The sequence below is a fragment of the Camelus bactrianus genome, chromosome 19, assembly GCF_048773025.1.
Source record: "Camelus bactrianus isolate YW-2024 breed Bactrian camel chromosome 19, ASM4877302v1, whole genome shotgun sequence".
Lineage (NCBI taxonomy): Eukaryota > Metazoa > Chordata > Mammalia > Artiodactyla > Camelidae > Camelus > Camelus bactrianus.
Window position 1 is genome coordinate 18,929,899 of NC_133557.1, and position 20,480 is coordinate 18,950,378.

General features: G+C 50.6%; 1 protein-coding gene across 18 annotated transcripts in view; it reads left to right on the forward strand.

The window, feature by feature from the left end:
• L3MBTL1 (L3MBTL histone methyl-lysine binding protein 1) overlaps window positions 1-20,480 on the forward strand; it is a 37,364-nt gene extending 16,884 nt beyond the window's left edge. For 4 of the 18 annotated variants that reach the window (XM_074347296.1, XM_074347304.1, XM_074347305.1 and 1 more), the window contains 11 exons: window positions 307-398; window positions 1,618-1,769; window positions 2,179-2,255; window positions 2,794-2,879; window positions 3,065-3,175; window positions 3,645-3,759; window positions 4,494-4,593; window positions 4,768-5,105; window positions 9,382-9,539; window positions 9,982-10,044; window positions 14,257-17,042. In XM_074347296.1, the coding sequence (XP_074203397.1) occupies window positions 307-398; window positions 1,618-1,769; window positions 2,179-2,255; window positions 2,794-2,879; window positions 3,065-3,175; window positions 3,645-3,759; window positions 4,494-4,593; window positions 4,768-5,105; window positions 9,382-9,539; window positions 9,982-10,044; window positions 14,257-14,391 (1,427 nt within the window). In that variant the 3' untranslated portion in view covers window positions 14,392-17,042. Of the gene's footprint in view, window positions 1-306; window positions 399-1,617; window positions 1,770-2,178; window positions 2,256-2,793; window positions 2,880-3,064; window positions 3,176-3,644; window positions 3,760-4,493; window positions 4,594-4,767; window positions 5,106-5,858; window positions 7,070-9,381; window positions 9,540-9,981; window positions 10,045-14,256; window positions 17,043-17,500; window positions 17,610-17,730 lie in introns of those variants that run through there. The other 14 variants (XM_074347299.1, XM_074347297.1, XM_074347298.1 and 11 more) reach the window with 14 other exon arrangements.

The window sequence follows — 20,480 nt, forward strand, 5'->3', positions numbered from 1 at the left end:
GTGAGGCAGTGAGCCCACAGACCCGTTCCTTCTCCCCTGAGGTGCCCCCTTCCCTGTTCCCGCTGCACAGCCAGCCTCTCTGCATCTCATCCTTCTATGACTTGGCCCCCGGGGCTTCCACTCCACCCTGGCTCTTTGAGCATCCACCCACGTTGTGTCCTGCTTTGGCAGGGGGTCCCTTGGCATGTTCTTGAGGGTTGTGGGGTCCTCAGGCCTGCCTGATCCTGCTGCTTCAGTGTGGGGTGCCCTCGCCACAGTCCAGCCTCTATCTGCACAGTGCTCTGTTCATCCCCCCGAGGGGCCTAGGTTACAAGGAGGAGGAGTTCAGCTGGAGCCAGTACCTGCGCAGCACAAGAGCTCAGGCTGCCCCCAAGCACCTGTTTGTGAGCCAGAGCCACGTGAGTGCCCCCAGCAAGTGGACATGCCCCTAGGACAGAGTCCCTGCAGCCGCCAGGGAACCTGACTCAGCAGAGAGCGCTCACCCCTCTGGTGCTCTCAGCTGGGCTCCGGTCTTAGACCAGAGGGGAGGGGCCCACTGGGCAGGCCATGGGCCTGAAGGGGAAGCTGGTTTCCCCAGTGCCCTCCCTCCTCCCTACTGCTGAAATCCTCTCCTCCGCGTATCCTCTTGGAGCCTAGGTGCTGGGATATCATTGTTCTTTCTTGCGTGGATCTCTCTGCAGCTCTTGGTGTCAGGTACAAGCCTCTGTTCTGGGAGCAGCTTTTTCCTTCCTTTTGACCAACATTGAAGCTCTCCCATCTGGTCCCAACACTCACTCTCTGTTTAAGGCAGCCAGCCGAAGATACTTTACTCACAGTTAAAGTATCTCCGAATCTCAAGCCAAAGGTCTGAGAGATATAGGGAGCTCCCAGTAAAACTGTCACCATATGAAAAGTCCAGGGTCCTTGTGGGCAGGGGCTGCACCATGATGTTCAGGCAGGGGCAATTACTCCCCGGCCCCAGTCTGGCTCCAGGACCATGCTTAAAGGTTCCCAGGTGATTGGTAGGGTTCTACCAGCTTATGTGACAGGGGATGCACATTTTAAACTGTTTAAGTCTTGGCCCCACCATTGACCAGCTCTGTGGTTGTGGGCAAGTCACTTACAAAATGGGGTGATGCACTCCTCTCCCTAGGGTAGTTATAAAGATCAAGGGAAGTGATGGCTTTTGAAGCTTCTACCTGACCCGTGGCAGGTGCCTCCCTGCACTCCCTCCCTGCTCCCTGCCTCACTTCAGCTCCCTTTCTCACTACCCCACTGCTGACCCAACTGCCTCAGCCCAAGTTGGGCCAAGCTTGTCTGGGGAGGGGAGGCTTGTGCCCAGCCTGGCAGACTCTTGGGGTGAGTGCGTAGCCTCCTGCCCTGTCACTTATCTTCTACCACAGGGAGGCTTCCTCCAAGAGTACCTTGGAGGCCAGAAGTTTCTGAGCGGCTCAGGGCTGGGGGTTATGATTCTGCCCTGGAGGGACCCTCTTTCTCAATCTGTTTCTCCTGCCCTCCCTCCGCCCACCCACCAGGCATGACCCCCGGGGAACCTGCTCCTCTTCCTTTGCCAGTGGGTCCTGGGCCAGCCCTAGCTGGCCTGGGCCTGGCCGTGGCAGCCGTGCTTCTTGCCCCCAGAGTCCCCCACCCCTGGGCTTCCAGGTGGGCATGAAGCTGGAGGCTGTGGACCGCATGAACCCATCCCTCATCTGTGTGGCCAGTGTGACCGACGTGGTGGACGGCCGCTTCCTGGTGCACTTTGACAACTGGGATGACACTTATGACTACTGGTAGTGGGAGGGCCCAGACTTGGCCTGAGGGGCGGGGGACAGGGCGTGGAGGGGATGGAAGGCGCCATGTGGCTCTGGCCCAGCCCCGACATATTGCTCAAAGGGGTAATTGACTGTCCTGTGGATTTGATCCACAGCATGAGAAACACAATGGCAATGAATGTTTCACCTAAAAAAATACCAAGGTTAAGATAAGCAAACCCCTGTGATCCATGATTTTCCCTGAGATATTAAGGTGATGTTACAGTTTTTAGTTACTGTTGGAATTTTCTGACTCTCTCTCTAGTCATCTGTCTGACCCTCACTCAGAAGTAAAACAAGGGTGGGCCCTACAGACATGATGTCCTAGGACAGCAGGCCCAGGGCCTCAAAGTTTCACCTGGGACAGTGAAGCATTCTTGGGTTTCAGGTGTGATCCCAGCAGCCCCTACATCCACCCGGTGGGCTGGTGCCAGAAGCAAGGAAAGCCCCTCACCCCTCCACAAGGTGACGCTGCAGCCCGAGCCCACACCCTTTCCCGGGCCTGGCCCACACCCCTCTCCCCTGGTCCCTTACCAGCACCTCATTAGCTGGGGCAGGGTGAGGGGACAGATGTGTCCTGGAGCCTTAGCTTATTTGCCTGGGAGTTGAAAACCCTTTGATCTTAGGAGAGTGCAGTCAAACTCTGGCTCTGTTGAGGTTGAAGGGAAGAAGGTTAGCTGACTCCCCTCAGGAAGGGAGCAGGACTCCAGAGCAAAGAAAGTGTGTCCTTCCCACATACCACAGGCATTCAGATGGGGCCAGGGCTGGAGCGGGAGCGACACAGCCAAGGAGAGGGGTGGGAGCCAGGGTTCCCAGACAGCTCTGTGACTGTGTGGTCATGAGCACCCTTGTGCCTCAGGAGCCCCCTTTGAGGAGCAGGCTGTGGTGATGCAGAGGGATTTCTCTCCACCAGCCTCTGTCCTTCCTGGGCTCCTGGTCCTGCTGGGAGGGGAGAGCTCCCTCAGTTTAGGTGCCTAGACTTTGCTGCCATCCTCTCCTCCAGACTACCCAGACCCTGATAGCTTCTGTTGGGAGAAATATCTGGAAGAAACCGGGGCCTCTGCTGTGCCCACCTGGGCCTTCAAGGTGGTGAGTCAGCTCTTCCTGCCCCCAGAGCCCAGCTCAGGAAGGTGTGGAGCGCTCAGCCAGCCAGGATGGGGCCCTGGGTGCCCACTATGGTTGCGGTTTCCCTGGGCACAGCACCTGGGCTTCCTCCTTGGGGCCTCGGCTCTGCTGAGCTGGGTCTGGGCCTGAAGACTGCTGTCCCCCTGCAGAGACCCCCGCACGGCTTCCTGGTCAACATGAAGCTGGAGGCCGTGGACCGCAGAAACCCAGCTTTAATTCGAGTGGCCAGTGTGGAGGATGTGGAGGACCATCGGATAAAGGTGGCTCTGGGACTGTTGGGCTAGGGGAGTGAACAGGGCAGAACTTCTGTAGACTGGTCAGAGGTCAAGGGCATGGCGTGAACCAGACATGAGGGAGGCTGTGTGTTGTGGGGAAGAGAGTTCTAAACCCAAGGCCATAGATCTTGGATCTCATTCTGGCCTCTTCTGTGACTTAACCTTTATGAATTTAGAAAAGTCACTTCACTTCTCTGAGCCCATAAAATGGGCCTAATAATGCTTATTCTTCCAAAGATTGATAGGAGATGCCAGTAACTTAATGAATGAAACCCTTGTAAAATGTGGTGGCCGAGACGGATTATTGTGGGGTTGGCCCCTTGGTTCTTCCAATCCAGAATCTTGCTTCTGACAGGCCCCAGGGATGGGGAGAGCCTCCTGGAGCCTGGAGGACCTCCTGGCTGAGCTGGGCTCCACGAGGAACACCTGACTTCCAAGGGCCTTTCCTCCCTAGCTCCATTTGGATGGCTGGAATCATGCCTATGACTTCTGGATCGACGCTGACCACCCCGACATCCACCCCGCGGGCTGGTGCTCCAAGACAGGGCATCCCCTGCAGCCTCCTCTCCGTGTGTACCCCCAGGGCACTCTGACCCATTCCTCCTGCTGTCCGACCCTACCCCCTGAGCTCTGGCACCCCCCCATAACATGCCCACAGTGAACTCTGGGGTCCCCCATCCTCTCCACCCCAGGGGTCTCTGCTACACTTAGCAGTGCTTCTGGTCTTCACAGTTGCTGGGTTTGGGGTCTGGAGGTGTAAAGGGCCAAGCTCACTTGGGAGCATAAGCTCCGGAGGTGCTGTACGCCTGGGGAGCTCTCTCGGCATCTAGCAGAGCGACTCAGAGGCTGTGCTGTGTTCGCTGAATCAGTGCGGCTCTCTAAATCAAATCCTGGTCCCCTCTGCAGGCTGGGGTTAGAGGTCACCCCCATCTGTTTCACAGGGGGTGTTGATCCTTCTTGTTGTTTTCCAAGTATGAGCAGAGCTTTGAAAAAGCCACCAAAGCCTTGGGGAAGAAACAGGGTAACAGTCAGAATAACATGAATCTGCCTGACGTGATTTCTGATATTGCAGGTTTCCACAAAGTACATGGGAACCAAGCCCTCATTCCCCTCATTCCCCAAAGAGGGGCTGCTATCCACTGACAGGAAATGGTGTCCCCGCCTAGCTCAGGGCCCCTGTGCCTGGGGAACTAGTTCCTAGTGCTGACCTTCCCTGTGGAAACTTCCTTCCCTGCCCTCCACCGCCCCTGCCCCATCCCCACCCCCAGGGTCCAGAGCTGACCTCCTCTTCCTCCCCTTCCAGGACCGAGAGAACCCAGCTCTGCCTCCCCTGGGGGCTGTCCCCTTCTCAGCTATCGGAGCCTGCCGCACACTAGGACCTCCAAGTACAGCTTTCACCACCGGTGAGTGAGGGGCTCCTGCTAAGAGACCCCCAGGCACTGCTCAGAGAGGGCCTATTTTACACCCATGTGTGGCCGACCAGGGCTCACAAGATTGATCTCCGACGCGGCCAGGAGTGGGAAGAGCTATGCAGGAACAAGTAGATTTAGCCCATCTTAAGCCTTCTTCTTCTCCAGGAAGTGCCCCACTCCTGGTTGTGACGGCTCTGGCCACGTCACAGGCAAGTTCACAGCTCACCATTGCCTCTCAGGCTGCCCCCTGGCCGAGAGGAACCAGAGCCGGCTGAAGGCAGAGCTGTTGGACACGGAGGCCTCGGCCCGTAAGAGGAACCTCTCCAGCTTCTCCCTAAGGAAGAAGCCGCGCCATCACGGCCAGTGCGGAGGGCAGGGGTGCAGGGCCTCGTGTCCTCTTGGGCCGGGCCAGGCACAGACTCCCTGCGACGGATCTGGTCCCTCTCTCTCCAGGATCGGACGCCCTTCAAAGTATCAGAAGGTCCCGAAGGAAGATTTCCCAAGTGAGTCCTGGGTCCTCTACTCCCCTGTCCCCACCCCCACCCCCGTTCACAATGAGTGCTTAGTAATTGGTGGGCGGAGTCACCAGGGGTGTTTCAAGAGGGGAAGCTAGAAGGGAGCCTCCTCTTCATTCAAGATGCTTGGGGATACAGAGCAGTGGCGAGAGCACAGGGTGGGGCCTTGAGGGGCCTCAGATTCTGGCCCCTTTTCACCTGTGGCCTTGCTGTGAGTCTGCAGGAAAGGCACAGAGCCTCTCTGGGCTTCTGATTCTGCACTGTGAGGCAGGAGGATGCCCCCACCACCACCCGGCTCTGCTTTTCTCAATTCTGGGCTTCTTGGGAGGGGGGCCATGGCTGTCACTTTCTAGCTGTATTACCTTGAACAAGCCACTTAACATCGCTGAGCCTCAGTTTCCTTATTTGAAAACATGAATAATACCTGCTTTTCAGACGTCAACTACCTGGGAGAATAGTGGCTATGACTACTGTTTATAGAGCACCTACTGTGGGCCTGTTTCAGGTGCTTGACCTCTACCACCCCTGACTCCCACAAGCCATCTAGATGTTTTTGCCCCAAGAGGAGAGGAGTGGGAGGTTGGGAGAGTGAAGTCATTTTGCCCAAGGTCATTTGCCTTGTAAGGGGCCGAGCTGGGCTTCAAACTCCCGTCTGACTTCACCTGTCACTTGCTGCTGGTATAGCAGACAGAAAGCACCTGACCCGAATGTCGGTTCACTTTTCCACCCACTTTGTCTTAGTCAGCTTGGCTGCCATGACCAGGTACCAAAGACTGAGTGGCTTCAACAACAGAAATGTAGTTTCTCACACTGCTGGAGGCTAGAAGTTCAAGATCAAAGTATCGACAGGTTTGCTTTTTCTGAGGCCTCTCTCCTCAGCTTAGACAGCCACTTTCTGGCTTGTGTCTACATGATCTTTGCTCTATGCCTGTGTGCCCCCGGGGTGTTTCCAAAATTCCTTTTCTTGTAAGGATACCAGTCAGATTGGATTAAGGTCCACCCTAATTGCCTCATTTTAACATAATCACCTCTTTAAAGGCCCTATCTCCAACTACAGTCACATTTTTGAGATACTGGAGGATAGGGCTTTGACATATTAGTTTGGGGCGGGGCTGGGGGTGGGACACAACTCAGCCCATAACATGCTCCAAGGGAAGGGACAAAGTGTCCTCACTGCATTACGAATTCATCTCACATCTTCAGCCTGATACACTGCAGGGACACTGGGCATCTTGCCTCAGTTGAGTTGAATGCACATCATTTTAAGGCAAGAAGAGACCTTGAGAAATCACCTGTTCATTGCCTAATTTCTGAGCAGGACCCAGGCTATTCCAATTCCTCAGAAACAGGCTCTGTAACCTGGGCTCTGTATACAGCACAGTGATTAAAAATACAGCCCTCAAGTCAGACTGCCTTTTATGTCCGGTGAGACCTCAGACAGGTGACGCCACCTGTCTGAGCCTCAGCTTCCTCATCTGTAAAATGCTCATAATAACAGTGCCAATCCTAAAAGGCGGTGGGAGGCTTCAATGAGATGGTTCACATGAAGTGTTTAATAACCTGCTGGAATTATTATTTAGTCCTAATAATTGGCCCTGACTCCCTCTTGCTGCTGTCCCATACTGTTTCCTCTTGAGGGAAACAGAAGGCAGTTCCTACAGCCTTGGGCCTGAGTGAGGAGGGTCTTAGCCTGTTTCTGGCCCTCGGAATGAGGACTTTGGGGATGGGACCTAAGTGGGCACCTCTTCTCTCCACGCCTGGTGTACCTGGTGCGCTTCCATTGCAGGGCCATGTTCTGCCCGCCAGAGGGCTCTTGCCTGCTGTGTGCATTTCCAGAATGATCCTGAGGACACGGGAGGTCTTTCCAGAGACAGGCTGTGGCCCAGAGAGGACCAGGAAGGACTCACTTAAATCCTGAGGCACTTCAGGGACAGAGCACGGGACAAAGCCCAGGTCTCTGAGCTCTGTTCAGGGCTCCCGTTTTACCAACTGGCTCTCGTATAGAGGGGACACTGGTTACTCTGGGTTTTGTTCCAGAGGAGGCTTCTCACACATCCTTGGATAGACCCCTCAGTGTGGGTTTACTGGTGAACAGCTCCCAGGGGAGGGCTTCCAGGAGAGGACAGTACTCAGCTGTGTTCACCCTGCTCACAGGGCCATTTGAACCCCATGAGTATCAGCTGTTTGAAAGAACAAGAGGAAACTGCAGAGATTTCCTTACCCAACTAGTTCATTTAAAGATGGGGAAACTGAGGCCCATGTTAAGTGATGTGCCCAAGATCAAAAAGCAAGTTGGTAAGGAGCTAACCCCATTTCCTGATTCTGAGCCCAGTTTGTGTTTTCTGTTACACTGCATCCTCCCCTCCCACCCTCCATGCTTCCCCTTGCCTTTCCGCAGCACCTAGTCAGCACATGGTTATTAAGTTCCAATAATAGTGTTATAGACAAAGAATGTTTGTGTCCCTGCCCAAATTCATATGTTGAAATCTAATCCCCAATGTCATGGTATTAGGAGGAGGGGACTTTGGGAGGTGACTAGATCATGAGGGTGGAGCCCTCACCAATGAGATTAGTACCCTTATCAGAGACCCCCCACCCCCCGAGAGCTCCCTTGCCACTTCTGCCAAGGAGGACACAGTGGAAGATGGCAGCCTGAGTCAGGAAGTGGGTCTTCACCAGATACCAAATCTGCTGGTACCTTGGTTTTGGCTTCCAACCTCCAGAACTGTGAGGAATAAATTTCTGTTGTTTGATAGCGCCCCACCCCCTGGAAAAAAAAAAGAGAGAGAGAACAAGAGGAGCTGTTTCTGACCCACAGCTGGATGTTCTGCAGTTAGATAAGACACCAGGGCAGCCTGTGCAAGCTCCCGTCCTGTGCTCCGGGGAAGACAAGGGGCTCAGCTCCCAGACTCCTCACTATGGTACATGGAGCACCAGACACAGGGCTGCAAGAGGGGCACCTGGGTGGGCAGGAGGCCAAACCCATGGCCAGGTAGAGGAAGTGCTAGTGGTGGAACTGTCACAGGAGTTCCAGGCTGTCCTGGGACGGCTGGCTGGGCTGTGCCATGGTTGCAGGCTCCCTGGTTGTCCTGAGGGTGGGGCTCTTCTGGGTGTGGACAGGAGCTTGGCTTTGAGCTGATGAGCAGAGAGGCAGCAGGCAGGCAGTTACAGAACAGTCAGTGGGGCTGGAAACGAGATCCTAGAGGCTCTGAGGCTGATTGTGAGGTGCAGGGGAGTCAAGGCAAAAGACTGAAGCAAGGGGGAGAGACGGAAGGACAGTGTAATGTGCAGGGTGGGCCTGCGGGAAGAGGGTGGTGAAAGGTCACGTTCATGAGAGTCTAGAATTAGCACCAAGTGAACAGGAAAGAGCCAGCTCTCTTGGCCTCTGGGCAGAAGCAGGGCAAGCCCTATGGGAAAGTGGCCACATGGCCCAAGGCCAGTCAAGGCAGGTAAGGTGGGCAGGGGCTACATTTGTCAGAGTCACCAAAAGTAGATGAACTCCAAGCAGACAGGCCCCAGGCCTGGCCAAGGAGGAAGCCAGGTCTCAGGGTCCCTCATCAAATCATGGAGCCGCTTTGAGGCTGGAGGTCAGGGGCCAGGGATTGAAGGACCAGATCAGGAAGCAGAGTGACAAATAATGTGGAGCTGGCGAGTGGGTCAGGGATCATCCTACAGGTGCCAGAGTAGCCCAGGGGCTGGCACGCAGGCAAGGAACCAGACTGGGCTGGGATGCGGAGGTGGGGAAAGAAGGGAACTTGAGGCAAGTGTCAGTGTCTTGGGGGTGCACCTCAGACTGGACAGGCTGATTCTGATTCTCAAACAGAATCCCCCTGATGCTGCAGGAATTGGCTGGGGCCCAAAAGGACTTAGGAAAAGGAGGGCAAACAGAATGGACTTTTGATGTCAGAGCTGAGGTTGCCTGGAGGTTGGAGGCCGTTTTGATGCAGGGTATCTAGACAGCAGTGTTTCCAGGATGCTGCAGCCGCACCAGGAGAGAAGAGCATCCTTGTAGCTCCTAGGGTGATGCAGCCTCAAAGGGATGCGGGTAGGGTCATTCTACTCAGTCTATAACGTGAGGAACCTACTTTGCCACAAGGGAGTCAGGAGATCTGCACTGGCCTGTTGGCTCTGCAGGGCTGTCAGAGGGAGCTGTGATCCTGTCCACTCTGCCAGCCAGGCTCCCAGGTGGCCTGGGTATGAGTGGGCTTTGGGGACCAAGTTAGTCCTCTGCCTCGGCCTGCCAGCCTCTGCCTCTGCCTTCCAGCACTGACCACCGACATCATGCACCAGTCCCTCTTCATGTCGGCCCTGTCGGCCCACCCTGACCGATCACTGTCAGTATGCTGGGAGCAGCACTGCAAGCTGCTGCCGGGCGTGGCGGGCATCTCAGCCTCAACAGTCGCCAAGTGGACCATCGATGAGGTGAGGGGCGAGGGCCCCTCCCTCTCCCTCTGCCTCTGCTTTGCCCCACCACACCCTGGCGGGAGGGCTGAGGAAAGGTCCCTGTCAGACAGAGCACACCCTGCTCCTGACACAACCTCTAACCTCCTGCTCATCTCTCCGGTCCACAGTCCCCTCCCCGCTGCCCTGCGGGGTTTGATAGGCCCATCCTGGTGGATGGGGCAGGGGGCATGCTGCTGGTCCAGCTGGAAGTCCAGCAGGAGAGACAGGTTCAGCCCTGGGCCTTGGGAGCAAAGGGCCTCACCTCACATACCCAGCAGCACAAAGTCGTAGGATCCTGTCAGGCTGATAAGAAAAAGCAACAGTGTCACAGCCCAGAAGGCACCAAGGCCTCCTGGGCTCTCCTCTTCCCTACACTCTTGAGCCCTGTCCCCTTGGCAACATGTCTTCTTTGGTTTCCAAGGTCTTCGGCTTCGTTCAGACCCTGACAGGTTGTGAGGACCAAGCACGGCTCTTCAAAGATGAGGTAAGGTACAGAGTGGGGACAGAGGAGGGTCACCGTGACTGAGGCGGCAGGAGGCAGGTGCCCTCCCCAGCACCACCCCCAGCTGGGGAGGGCTCTCATTGGTCCCACCTGATGGGGACCAGTCATAGTGACCCATGTCTTTGAGAAAAATCCGGTACTGACCATGGCCCAGCTTGCAAACGGAACCCTCTGTGTTCAGACCATCCTCAGGAAGTGAAAACAGTCCTGAAACAGGATTCCATTCACTCCTTTGCTCAGACTTTTGTTTTCCAAATTTAGCTTCCCCAGTAACAGCCAGTTAAGGTGTATTTTGAATGGCACAGGTGTTGCCATTTACCGCAAGATCCTAACACACTTAAAATCAAGACCCAAATGCTTACCGAAGATGAGAAGCAGTGAGTTTTAGGGAAAAGAACACTAGCTTTGTAGACATTTGGGTTTGAATCTTAGTTCTGCTGATTAGAATTTAAATTTTGAGTCTATGTCTTCTCATCTGTAAAATGGAGATAAAGTGGGTGTAATGATGACTATCTTGCAGGGCCATGTGAGCAATGGAAATGATGAGTGGATCGTGTACCAGAATGTCTAGTGTAACCGTATTACCAGCATATCTATTACTATATAGCAATACGGTACAGTAATACGTAAATCACATCACTGTACCCACATACAGCTAGGGCTCCGCCAGTGGTAGTTCTGACTTCCAGTGTGTAGTTGTCCTTAAAGAAAGAACTTTACCTTGACTCTCCTAATCTGTAGTGTTTGAAACTGGAAGGGACCTTTTGAGTTTGTTTAGATCTTCCTTCCAAAGAGTACGTGCACCTGCTTCACACAGGGGAGTGTGGCCTCAGCCTCCCACAGACGCCACCTACAGGCCAGGTGCCCAAGAGAAAGACGTCTGCTCCCCCTTCCCTGGAATAGTCTCTTTATCCAGGCCCAGTGCATCCAATGTCTTCGTCAGATCCTTGTGTGCTGGAGCTCCCAAAGGCCTCCCCAAACTGGGTGCTTGCTGTCTGGGTTGGTGATCTTCTTATTGGAAAGGGTGTGTCCAGAGCTGCGGCCCATGTTTCAGATGCCCTCTAACCCACACAGAGCACCCTGGGCTGCTGCTCCCCTAGGTGTTTCTTGCTTTTGTTTTTAAAAAGACTTATTTTTTGAAGAGCAGTTTTAGGTTCACAACAAAACTAAGAAAGCAAGGTACAGAGAGTTCCCATATATACCCCCAGCCCCACTACACATGCACAGCCTCCCCTGCTATCAGCATTTCCCACCAGAGGGGCACCTTTGTTACAACCGACGAACCGACACCTAGATGTTTTTCAATGGAGGTAAAATATTCATGGAGTGAAATGCACGCATCTTAAAAGTACAATTCTGCAAGTTTTGTGAAATGTATACACCCTGAACCCAATATGTCAATCAAGATATAAAACATTTCCGTCATACCAGAGAGTTCTTTCTTGGCCCTTTTTGTCAGTCTCCGCTCTCACAGGCAACCATATAAATTAGTTTTACCTATTCTTGAAACTTCATATACATGGAGTCATACAGCACATACTCTTGTGTCTGTCTTTCTTCAGTGTAATGTTTTTGAGGTTCATCCATGTTACTTTGTACACCAGCAGTTAGTTTCTTTTTACTTCTGAGCAGTGCTGCATTTTATGACTATCCCACAGTTCTCCTGTTAATGGGCATTTGGGTGGTTTTCTTCTCTATATTTGAACTCTGTATGTTTATTAGCAAACCTTTAGTTTGCACTAGCTTTATCATAGCCACATCACGCCAGTTTGGAGTTCCTCAAAGTCCGCAAATACCTTTTATATCAATTATCTATTATATTCCAACCAAATTTTCCAGTGTGTTACCTGTACCACTGGTTTTTTTAATCACTCTAATGTAAAATTTTACACTTATCCCTATTAAATATTATCTTGTTGGTTTCATAGTCTCATTGTTTTAAATCTTGATTCTGTCATCTCTGATATTAATAAGGCTTTCCAGCCTCATACAGCTTGTACTTTTGATAAATAAGCCTTCAGTGTCTTCAAGCAAATCTTCACTGTACATGTTTAATGAGACAGAGCAGAGCCACGTGGCACCCATTAGAGATCTTCCTTTAGGTGACAACAGGTTGTAAATCAATGCTCTTCAAGTGCAATGATTTAGCCAGCTGCACAGCCACCCCAGAATTCGATCCTTTTTTAGGAGAAGGTCTATCTCTCCCGGGAACATCTGCTATGTATCTCGGTACATCTGATCTGTGATACAAAAAAGCAATGGCAAAAGCTGGGAAGGTGTGCTGGTGGACCACCAGCATCAAATAGAATCTCAGGGTGGAGGAGGACCTTTACAGGGTCTGAGGATTGCCTTTTCCAGGATCTGGTCCACATCATCAATTTCCCCAGGGAGGACCACGCTTGAGGGAGGAGGCTTTCTCTGGCTGAGCTGATGCTTTCAGGGACATGAGTCAGGATACTTTCCAGCTGGGGCATAGATCAGTCATTAGAGGGATGCTTTGTGAATGAGAAACTAGAGCATATCAGAGAGATGGTCTTATGGGCAGTCTGTACAGTCTGGTAGTCATCACTGATGGTGCTAAGGAAAGTGCCTAGTTCCCTCTTCATCACCTTTATTGTAGCTCTTGTGTATTCATTTAATTTATTCAGCAAATAATTATTGGCATCTATTGTGTTCATGGCCCAGCATAACATGATGAGAGCAAACTCCTTAGCCTTTCTGCCTCAGTTTCCTCATCTGTAAAATGGGGGTAATACTGGTACTGCTTCAGAGGGCTGTTGTGAGGATTAAATCAGTTAATATATGAAACGTGTTTAGGAACAGTGCTGAGCACATAAGAAACAGCATAGAAGTGTTTCATTTGCCATGATTCTTAAGGAAGGAGCATAGAAAGGATGCCTCTTCGAAAAAGGGGTCCCAGTACCCAGAGGAGGGGGTTCTTCAAGCTCAATGGTGGGACCAGGAGCTGCATGGACCTTCTGCCCAGAGGCTCTCCAGCCCAGCCAACCCATCCCCAGAGAGGCAGTGCCCTGCGTGCTCACCACCCCACCCCCACCCCATCCCTAGCCCCACCTCCTCCCTCCCTGGCTCTCTTCATCTCATTGCCTCCTCCATGGCTGCTTTCTCCCCTCCTTTCCCCTACTCCTATACCTCTCCTGTAGAATTAACAATTATCAGCAGTTTCCATATTTGCTTCACCTGTTTTTAGATGAAGTCGTTTTAGGTAAATAATGGCCATCCTGACATTTCATCGGGTACTTCAGCATGCATCTGAAAACAAGTCTTTCTCTCCATAACCACAAACTTGTTATCCCACCAAACAAATTGACAGTAACTCGTTTATATCACCCGAGACCCAGTGTGTATTCAAATTTCCCTGCTTGTGCCCAGAATATCTTTTTCAGTTGGTGTTTTTGAGCCAGGACCCAAACAAGGTCCACATAATTGATTTGGGTTGTGATGTCTCTTAAATATCTTCTATTCTAGAGTGGTTTTTTCCTCCTTTTTTTTTTTTCTTTCTCTTTTTTCATGACATTGGAAAAAGTCTTGGAGAATGTGTCCTGGATCCGTCTCATTGCTTCCTCATGGTGTCATTTAACTAGCTTCACTCTCCCCTGTGTTTCCTATAAACTGATGTCAGATGCAGAGGCTTAGTTGGATTCAGATTAAATCTCTGTCTTTCCCTCTTCCTCTCTTCCCCACCTCTTCTCAAGAATAGCTCATAGGTAACATGGTAGAGCTCAGCCTGCATGGTGTTGGAATGCCCACAGTATCTGCCTGTTTACCATAGCAGCACTGAGAGTGAGCAGTGGGTTGGGTGGGGACAGTCACAGCAGGTTTTTTGAAGCCACTGTCAGTGAGGACTCAGAAGACGTTATGCAAATACACACTGAAATCCAGACCAGTCAGCAGAAAGAGGAGTGTGTGTGTGTGTGTGTGTGAACGTGGGGAACCAGTGGATATCTTTCTCTCCTTCTCTGTCCCCATTGCTGTCTTCCTTTTTTCCTTTCTCCCTCCCTTGTCCTTTCTCCTTTTCCTTCTTCTCCGCCTCCCTCCTCCTTCCTTTCCCCCATTGGTCCTTGACTCCAATTTTCTTTCTCCCCTCCCCACTCCCCACACATATCCCTGCCCTCCTCCTTCCCTGTGACCCTCTCCACCTTCTCCGCTTTCCACCGCCCTCCCGCAACCCCTCAGATGATTGACGGCGAGGCCTTCCTTTTGCTGACACAGGCTGACATTGTGAAGATCATGAGCGTCAAGCTGGGCCCCGCCTTGAAGATCTATAACGCCATTCTCATGTTCAAAAACGCGGATGACTCCTTAAAGTGACTGGCTCAGCGCTGGCCCTCTCTCTGCAGCTGATGCCTCCTTCCCGCCTTGAGTCCCTCATACCCCATCTGTGCCCCACTGCCCTTGGTACCTTACCAGGGGTGGTCCCTCTCTCCGGGTCTGCCTCTGCAGGAGAGCAGAGGAACCCTGGGGAGAATGGAGTCCTAGCCCCCCCCTCAAGTCCTGGAGATCATCTGCCACCAGGCACACCGGTGAGGCTGTGACCGGGCAAGGGGAGCATTACTGACGGAGCAGGTCGGAGGTGCCCCACCTATGGCCGCCCCACATCTCCAGCCAACTTGTTTCATCCCCAAGGGTTGTTCTGTCAGCAGTCAAGAAGTCTAGTAGAACGGGAGTCCTCCAGTCTGAGGCCCTTTTCTTCTCGGCATCTCTCTGTGCTTTTCTTGCCTTGTCTCCTTTCCTCCTACCAGGAAGCGACCCTGCCCCGTATGTATTTACTCAAAAACACCTCCCTACTTTCTGTCTGCTGGTTTTGCTCCCCTTGTTCTGTTGCCTGGTTCTCCAGGCAGCGCCCCCAGCCACAGCCCAGCCAGACCCTACCGGCTCTTCCCCCCTCGCTGGGTGGGTGAGCCCCAGAGACATATCTTCATAGGGTCGATCGGGAAGGTATGTCCGCCTTTCTCCCTTTTGTCCAGAAGTGGAGGATTCGGAGCCAGGATGCCTTCTTTAACATGCCCAGTTCTGGGCCACGTGGCATTTCAGTGTTTCATGCCCAGTCCTGTTTCCAGCAGAGCAGGTGGTTAGAGCCTGTTTAATGTCTGTAGCAGAGGTTAAGTTTCCACGGATGTTCCCCATGCACCCCTCCTGTGTCAAGTGTGGAGAGGAGGCAGCCTGGCCGGCTAGGTAGCCAGCCCCAGGGTACATCAGATAATCTCAGGCCTTTGCCCAGTGGGGCAGCTCCGGCAGGCATGGCGGCCCTCAAAACTGCACGTAGCATCCTTCTCTGCAGCCATGGGGCTCAGCTGAGGTGTTTCCCTGGGGGTCAGGACCCCATGCCTGCCAGGCCTCCTGCCCTGGGAATGTAGCAGTCTGCCTAGCACACCCCTCAACAAAACATCATATTCAATCTGTCCCTTGAATGTCTTGGGGAGTGTTACAAAGACCCCTCGAAGTTGGGAGCTGGGAAGGTGAGTTCTTCTGTCCTTGAATTCTCTGTGTCCCTTATGCCTTTCCATCTGCTTTGCACTGCCAGCTGGGTACCTGTTGGGGCTCTGGGACTTTGACCTTTCTGTCCAAGCAGGGGCCTCACCTCCAGTGAGCCACTGCCAAACCTGGTGGGGGCAGAGGCCCCAGCAAGAGCTGGCCTCACACACTGAGGCGAGGAGTCACCACCAAGCTCCTGCGGCCCCGGGTGCTGAGATGGGCCTGCAGGATATGCAGCTGGGCCTTCCCCAGGCACCTTCTCTCCAGCGCCTGATGTGTGTGTATGTGTGTGTGTGTGTGCACGCGCGCACTCAGGGCAGGCGCTCTCAGGAGTGTTTGTCGGTGCAGACGTGAGGCTCGGCGTGGGGAAAATGTCAAGGGCTATTCTTGTTCAAACAGGAAGCTTTACGTTTCCTGCAGAAGTGGGAAACCCAAAGTTCTATTAAGTTCCTGCCCCAGCCCAGGAGGGGACCCTCTCTCGAAGAGGCCGGGGCAGCCACTCAGCCCCCAGCTGAACTGCCGCAGGGCTTCAGACGGTCCTTAGAGGCAACGCTGTCCTGGGAGGGCTGGCCAGGCCCTGCCTCGCGGGGGTTGGGTTTACAGAGACTGCACGGCGGGGGTGGGGGGGGTCCTTTGGCCAAGAGTAAGGAGGAGCAAGTCTGAGCCTCTCTATCTTGGTTGCTTGGGTGGTGGTGAAACCCAGCAGCTCCGTGGCCTTGGGTGCTTGTCTGTGAAACTGAGGAGGGATGCTCTTTGACTGCGTTGTGGAGAGAAGACAGCAAGTTCGCTCAGCCGTGCTGTGGGGCCTCACCTCTTCTAAGGAGAGCAGCTGGGGTGACTTTGCCACGTGGGTCTGCCCACCGCCGTCCCAATGCTTGTCTATGGAAAAGGCAGGATGGACCAGGGGCCTTGAAGAAAAGAGCCCCCAGGCCTCCGAACTGTGAAGCCTCATCACTTTCTGTATCACTGTCAACTCTCGAAGGAAACCAAATCATAAAAAATAGAGAAAGAACTCTGCCTGCTGACCACCCCACTGCCCCTTCACCCCCATTCCTTCCCAAAGTGAGATCATTGCACCTTGACCTGGGAGCGCAGTGAGGGGAGGGAGTGGGCACCACTGCCCTGTGCCCTCCACCCTGCTCTCCAGCAGCAGGAACTGCCTACACTTTGGCCCCTGGCAAGCTTCTCCCATCCCCTGCCCTGTTCCGCCCAAGGGCAGTAAGAAGCATTCTGTTTAATTTCTGGAGCAGAGAGAATGATCTCAGAGTTCAAAAATGAAGCCTGTTTGCACTTTCATTCATATGCACTTTGGTGGAGTTTTTTGTACTTGCCTCTTGAGTGTGTGTGTGCACACACATGTGCGTGTTCTTTAAGAGAATCTTCTGGTTTAAGATAAAGTGACTCTTGACTCTTGCAGGAGAAAACAAAATGTGGTGTATTTTGTCAGTGTAATGAAACAACATAAATAAACTTGAAGAATTAAATGATTTGCCATCAGAGTCTGTTTCTGTTTGGTGATAAAACATCCAGAAGAACACAGAATGAGTATTAGTGTCATTACTGAAGAGAATAAAGCATGCTCTTTGCTGTTGGAGGTCCTAAAGAATTTGATTTTTTTCAATTTTAAAGACAAGAAATAGAGGATAAAGATAAATGGGTATATTTGTCAACCTAGAGAAATATAAACAACAGAACCCCCTAAGAACAGCATGAAAGCAGCCTGATCCTTGACAATTTATAAATGGTCAAGGGCAGAAAATTCAGTGAAGCCTCTGGTTTTTAAAATAATCTCAAATTTTCAGGTGGGGAAATGTCACACTGAATAGGTGGAGTTTATTAAGTTTCCCAGAGATGCTGTGAGCAGATGGGAAGGTGGCAGAAATGTTCAATCACATCAGCCCCTTGCTGTTAACATACTTAATTCCTTTGCCCTGCTCTCTTCCAGAATACCAACCATAGTGCTGTTCAGGAGCCCATCTTCTCTACACCTGACGAAGAACTTACCTGAGTGAGCAGTTTGGTGCCATGGTTGACTAATGGTCTCTGGCTTCAGGGTAAACCCTTAGGGCTGCCCCTGGAGTTTTGGGGTAGGGGGTAGGGAATTAGCTTTGACTTCCCTTTTCAGTGCTCCTCAAACCTCCTCCTACCCTATTACCTTCCCTGTTGTCTCAATAGTTGTCCTCACCATCTATGTCACAGAGCAAATGGAAGTCATAAGAATGAACACCCCTCCTTCCTGCCACCTCACCTGACAGTCTCCCCTACCTACATCCATCCTTCCTTCTTCGCCACCTATCACAGTGAAAGAATTGATCCTTCCACTTGTCGGAAGCTAATCCTCTACTGGCCATGGCTGCTATAAAAGGAAAAGAGACATTGAGAGACAAGTAAGGACTTTTGGAAATTTAAATTGTGATGGCAGAGATAAAATCATTCAACACAAGAATTGAAAGATAAAGTTGATATTGCCTGGAAAGTAGAATAAAAGAAGAGATGAAAATGGGAAAGAATAAAAAAAATTATGGGACTAACTGGAAGTCCAATATACAGCTAATAAGAATCCCAACAAAAGAGAACAGAGAAAACAAATTATATAAAATGAAAACAAACTTAAAAAAAAGAGGAAATTTCAGGCTTGAGGGACAAATCAAAAGTTCCCTCTGAATGCCCAGCACAATGGATGTAAAAGGAACGACACCAACCTACATTATTGTGAGATGTCAGAAAAATAAGAACAAAGAAAAGATCTGAAAGCTTCCAGAGAGGATAAAACAGGTCACATCCAAAGGAACATGAATCACAGTAGCACTGACCTTCTCAATAGCTATGCTGGAAGCAAGAGAAAGGAGGAGTGTCTCTACAATTCCAAAGGAAAGTTATCTCTACCCTAGAATTCGTACCCAGCCACACTGTCAATCAAATATGAAGGCAGAACATTTTTGAACATACAAGGTTTCAAACTTTTACCTTCTGTGCTCCTTTCCTCAGGAAGCCACTGGAGGATGTGTTCCATCAACATGAGAGAGTAAATCAAAAAAGCAAGATCCCAGGAATGCGAGGCTATGTCTTTTCAACATAAGAAAATCAATCTGTATCATATGCCACATTACTAGAATGAAGGGGGAAAACATGATCATTTCGATTGACGTAGAAAAGGCAGTTGACAAAACCCCAACATCTTTTCACCATAAAGACATTCAGAAAACTAGGAATAGAAAGGAACTTCCTCCACATGACAAAGGGCATCTACCAAAAAAATCCTCAGCTAATGTACTCAACAGTAAATGACTGAAAGCTTTCCCCCTAAGATCAGAAACAAGACAAGGAAGCCCACTCTCACAACTGCTATTCAGTATTGTACCAGTAGCTCTAGCCAGGGCAATTTCATAAGAAAAATAGAGTCCAAACTGGAAAGGAAGAAGTAAAACTACCTCTATTCATAGATGACAGATAACAACACATACAAAGAATCTGCAAGAAAGCAGCTAGGGCTAATAAACAAAGTAGCAGGGCATAAAATCAACAGGCAAAAATTATTTGTATTTCTACATACCTATGACAAACAATCCAAAAAGGAGATTAAGAAAGCAGTTCCATTTACACTGGCATCTAAAAGAATAAAATGCCCAGGAATGAATTTAAATAAGGAGGTGAAAGATTTACATACTGAAAAGTACAAAACATTGCTGAAAGAAATGAAAGAAGACCTAAATAAATGGAAAGGCAATATTCATGGGTAGGAAGACAATATTGTTAAGATGTCAACACTGCCCAAAGTGATCTATAGATTCAGTGCAAATCCTATCAAAATTCCAATGGCCTTTTTTGCAGGAATGTAAAAGCTGGTTCTCATATTCGTATGGAATTGTAAAGAAGGCCCCAAAGCCAAACAGTCTTGAAAAAGAACAAAGTTGGAGGACTCAGACTTCCGGATTTCAAAACTTAGTGCAAAAATAATGTAATCAAAATGTATGGTACTGGCGTAAGAACAGACAGAAAGACCACTTGGCTATAACTGAGAGACCACAAACAAAACCAAACATCTATGGCCAGTTGATTTTTCATAAGTGCCAAGTCCATTCAGTGGGGAAAGAATAGTCTCTTCAACAAATGGCACTGAGACAACTGGATTTCCACGTGTTAAAAAAAGTCAAGTTGGATGCCTACCTTACCCTATATAAAAAATGAACTCAAAATGGATCAATGACCCAAATATAAGAGCCAAAACCATAAATTCCTTAGAAGAAAGCATAGAGGTAAATCTTTATGACCTTGCAATTGACAACAGATTCTAGATGTGACACCAAAAGCACAAGCAACAGAAGGAAAAAGTAGGCAAGTAGAACTTCATCAAAACTAAACGCTTTTGTACATTGAAGGACATTCTCAAGAAAGTGAAAAGACAACTGACAGAATGGGAGAAAATATGTGCAGAGTGTATATATCTGACAAGGCTTTAACACCCAGAATATATATAGTGAACTCCTAAAACTAAACAACAGAAAGACAAGCAACCCAAATAAAAAATGGGCAGAGGTGGGGGAGGGTATAGCTCAGTGGTAGAGTACGTGCCTAGCATGCACGAGGTGCTAGGTTCAATCCCCAGTACCTTCATTAAAAATAAATAAACTTAGTTACTCTCCCCCCAAAAATGGGCACAGGATTTGACTAGACATTTCTCCAAAGAAGATATACAAATGGCTAAAAACACACAAAAAGATACTCAACATCATTAGTCATTAGAAAAATGCAAATCAAAACCACAATGAGATTAAAAAACCCAACACCACAATGAGATACCGTATTACACCCACTAGGATGGCTATGATAAAAAAAAAAAGGAAAATAATCATTGTTGGCAACGATGTGGGGGAACTTCTGGTTGGAACATAAAATGGTTCAGCCACCGTGAAACGTTTGGCTAT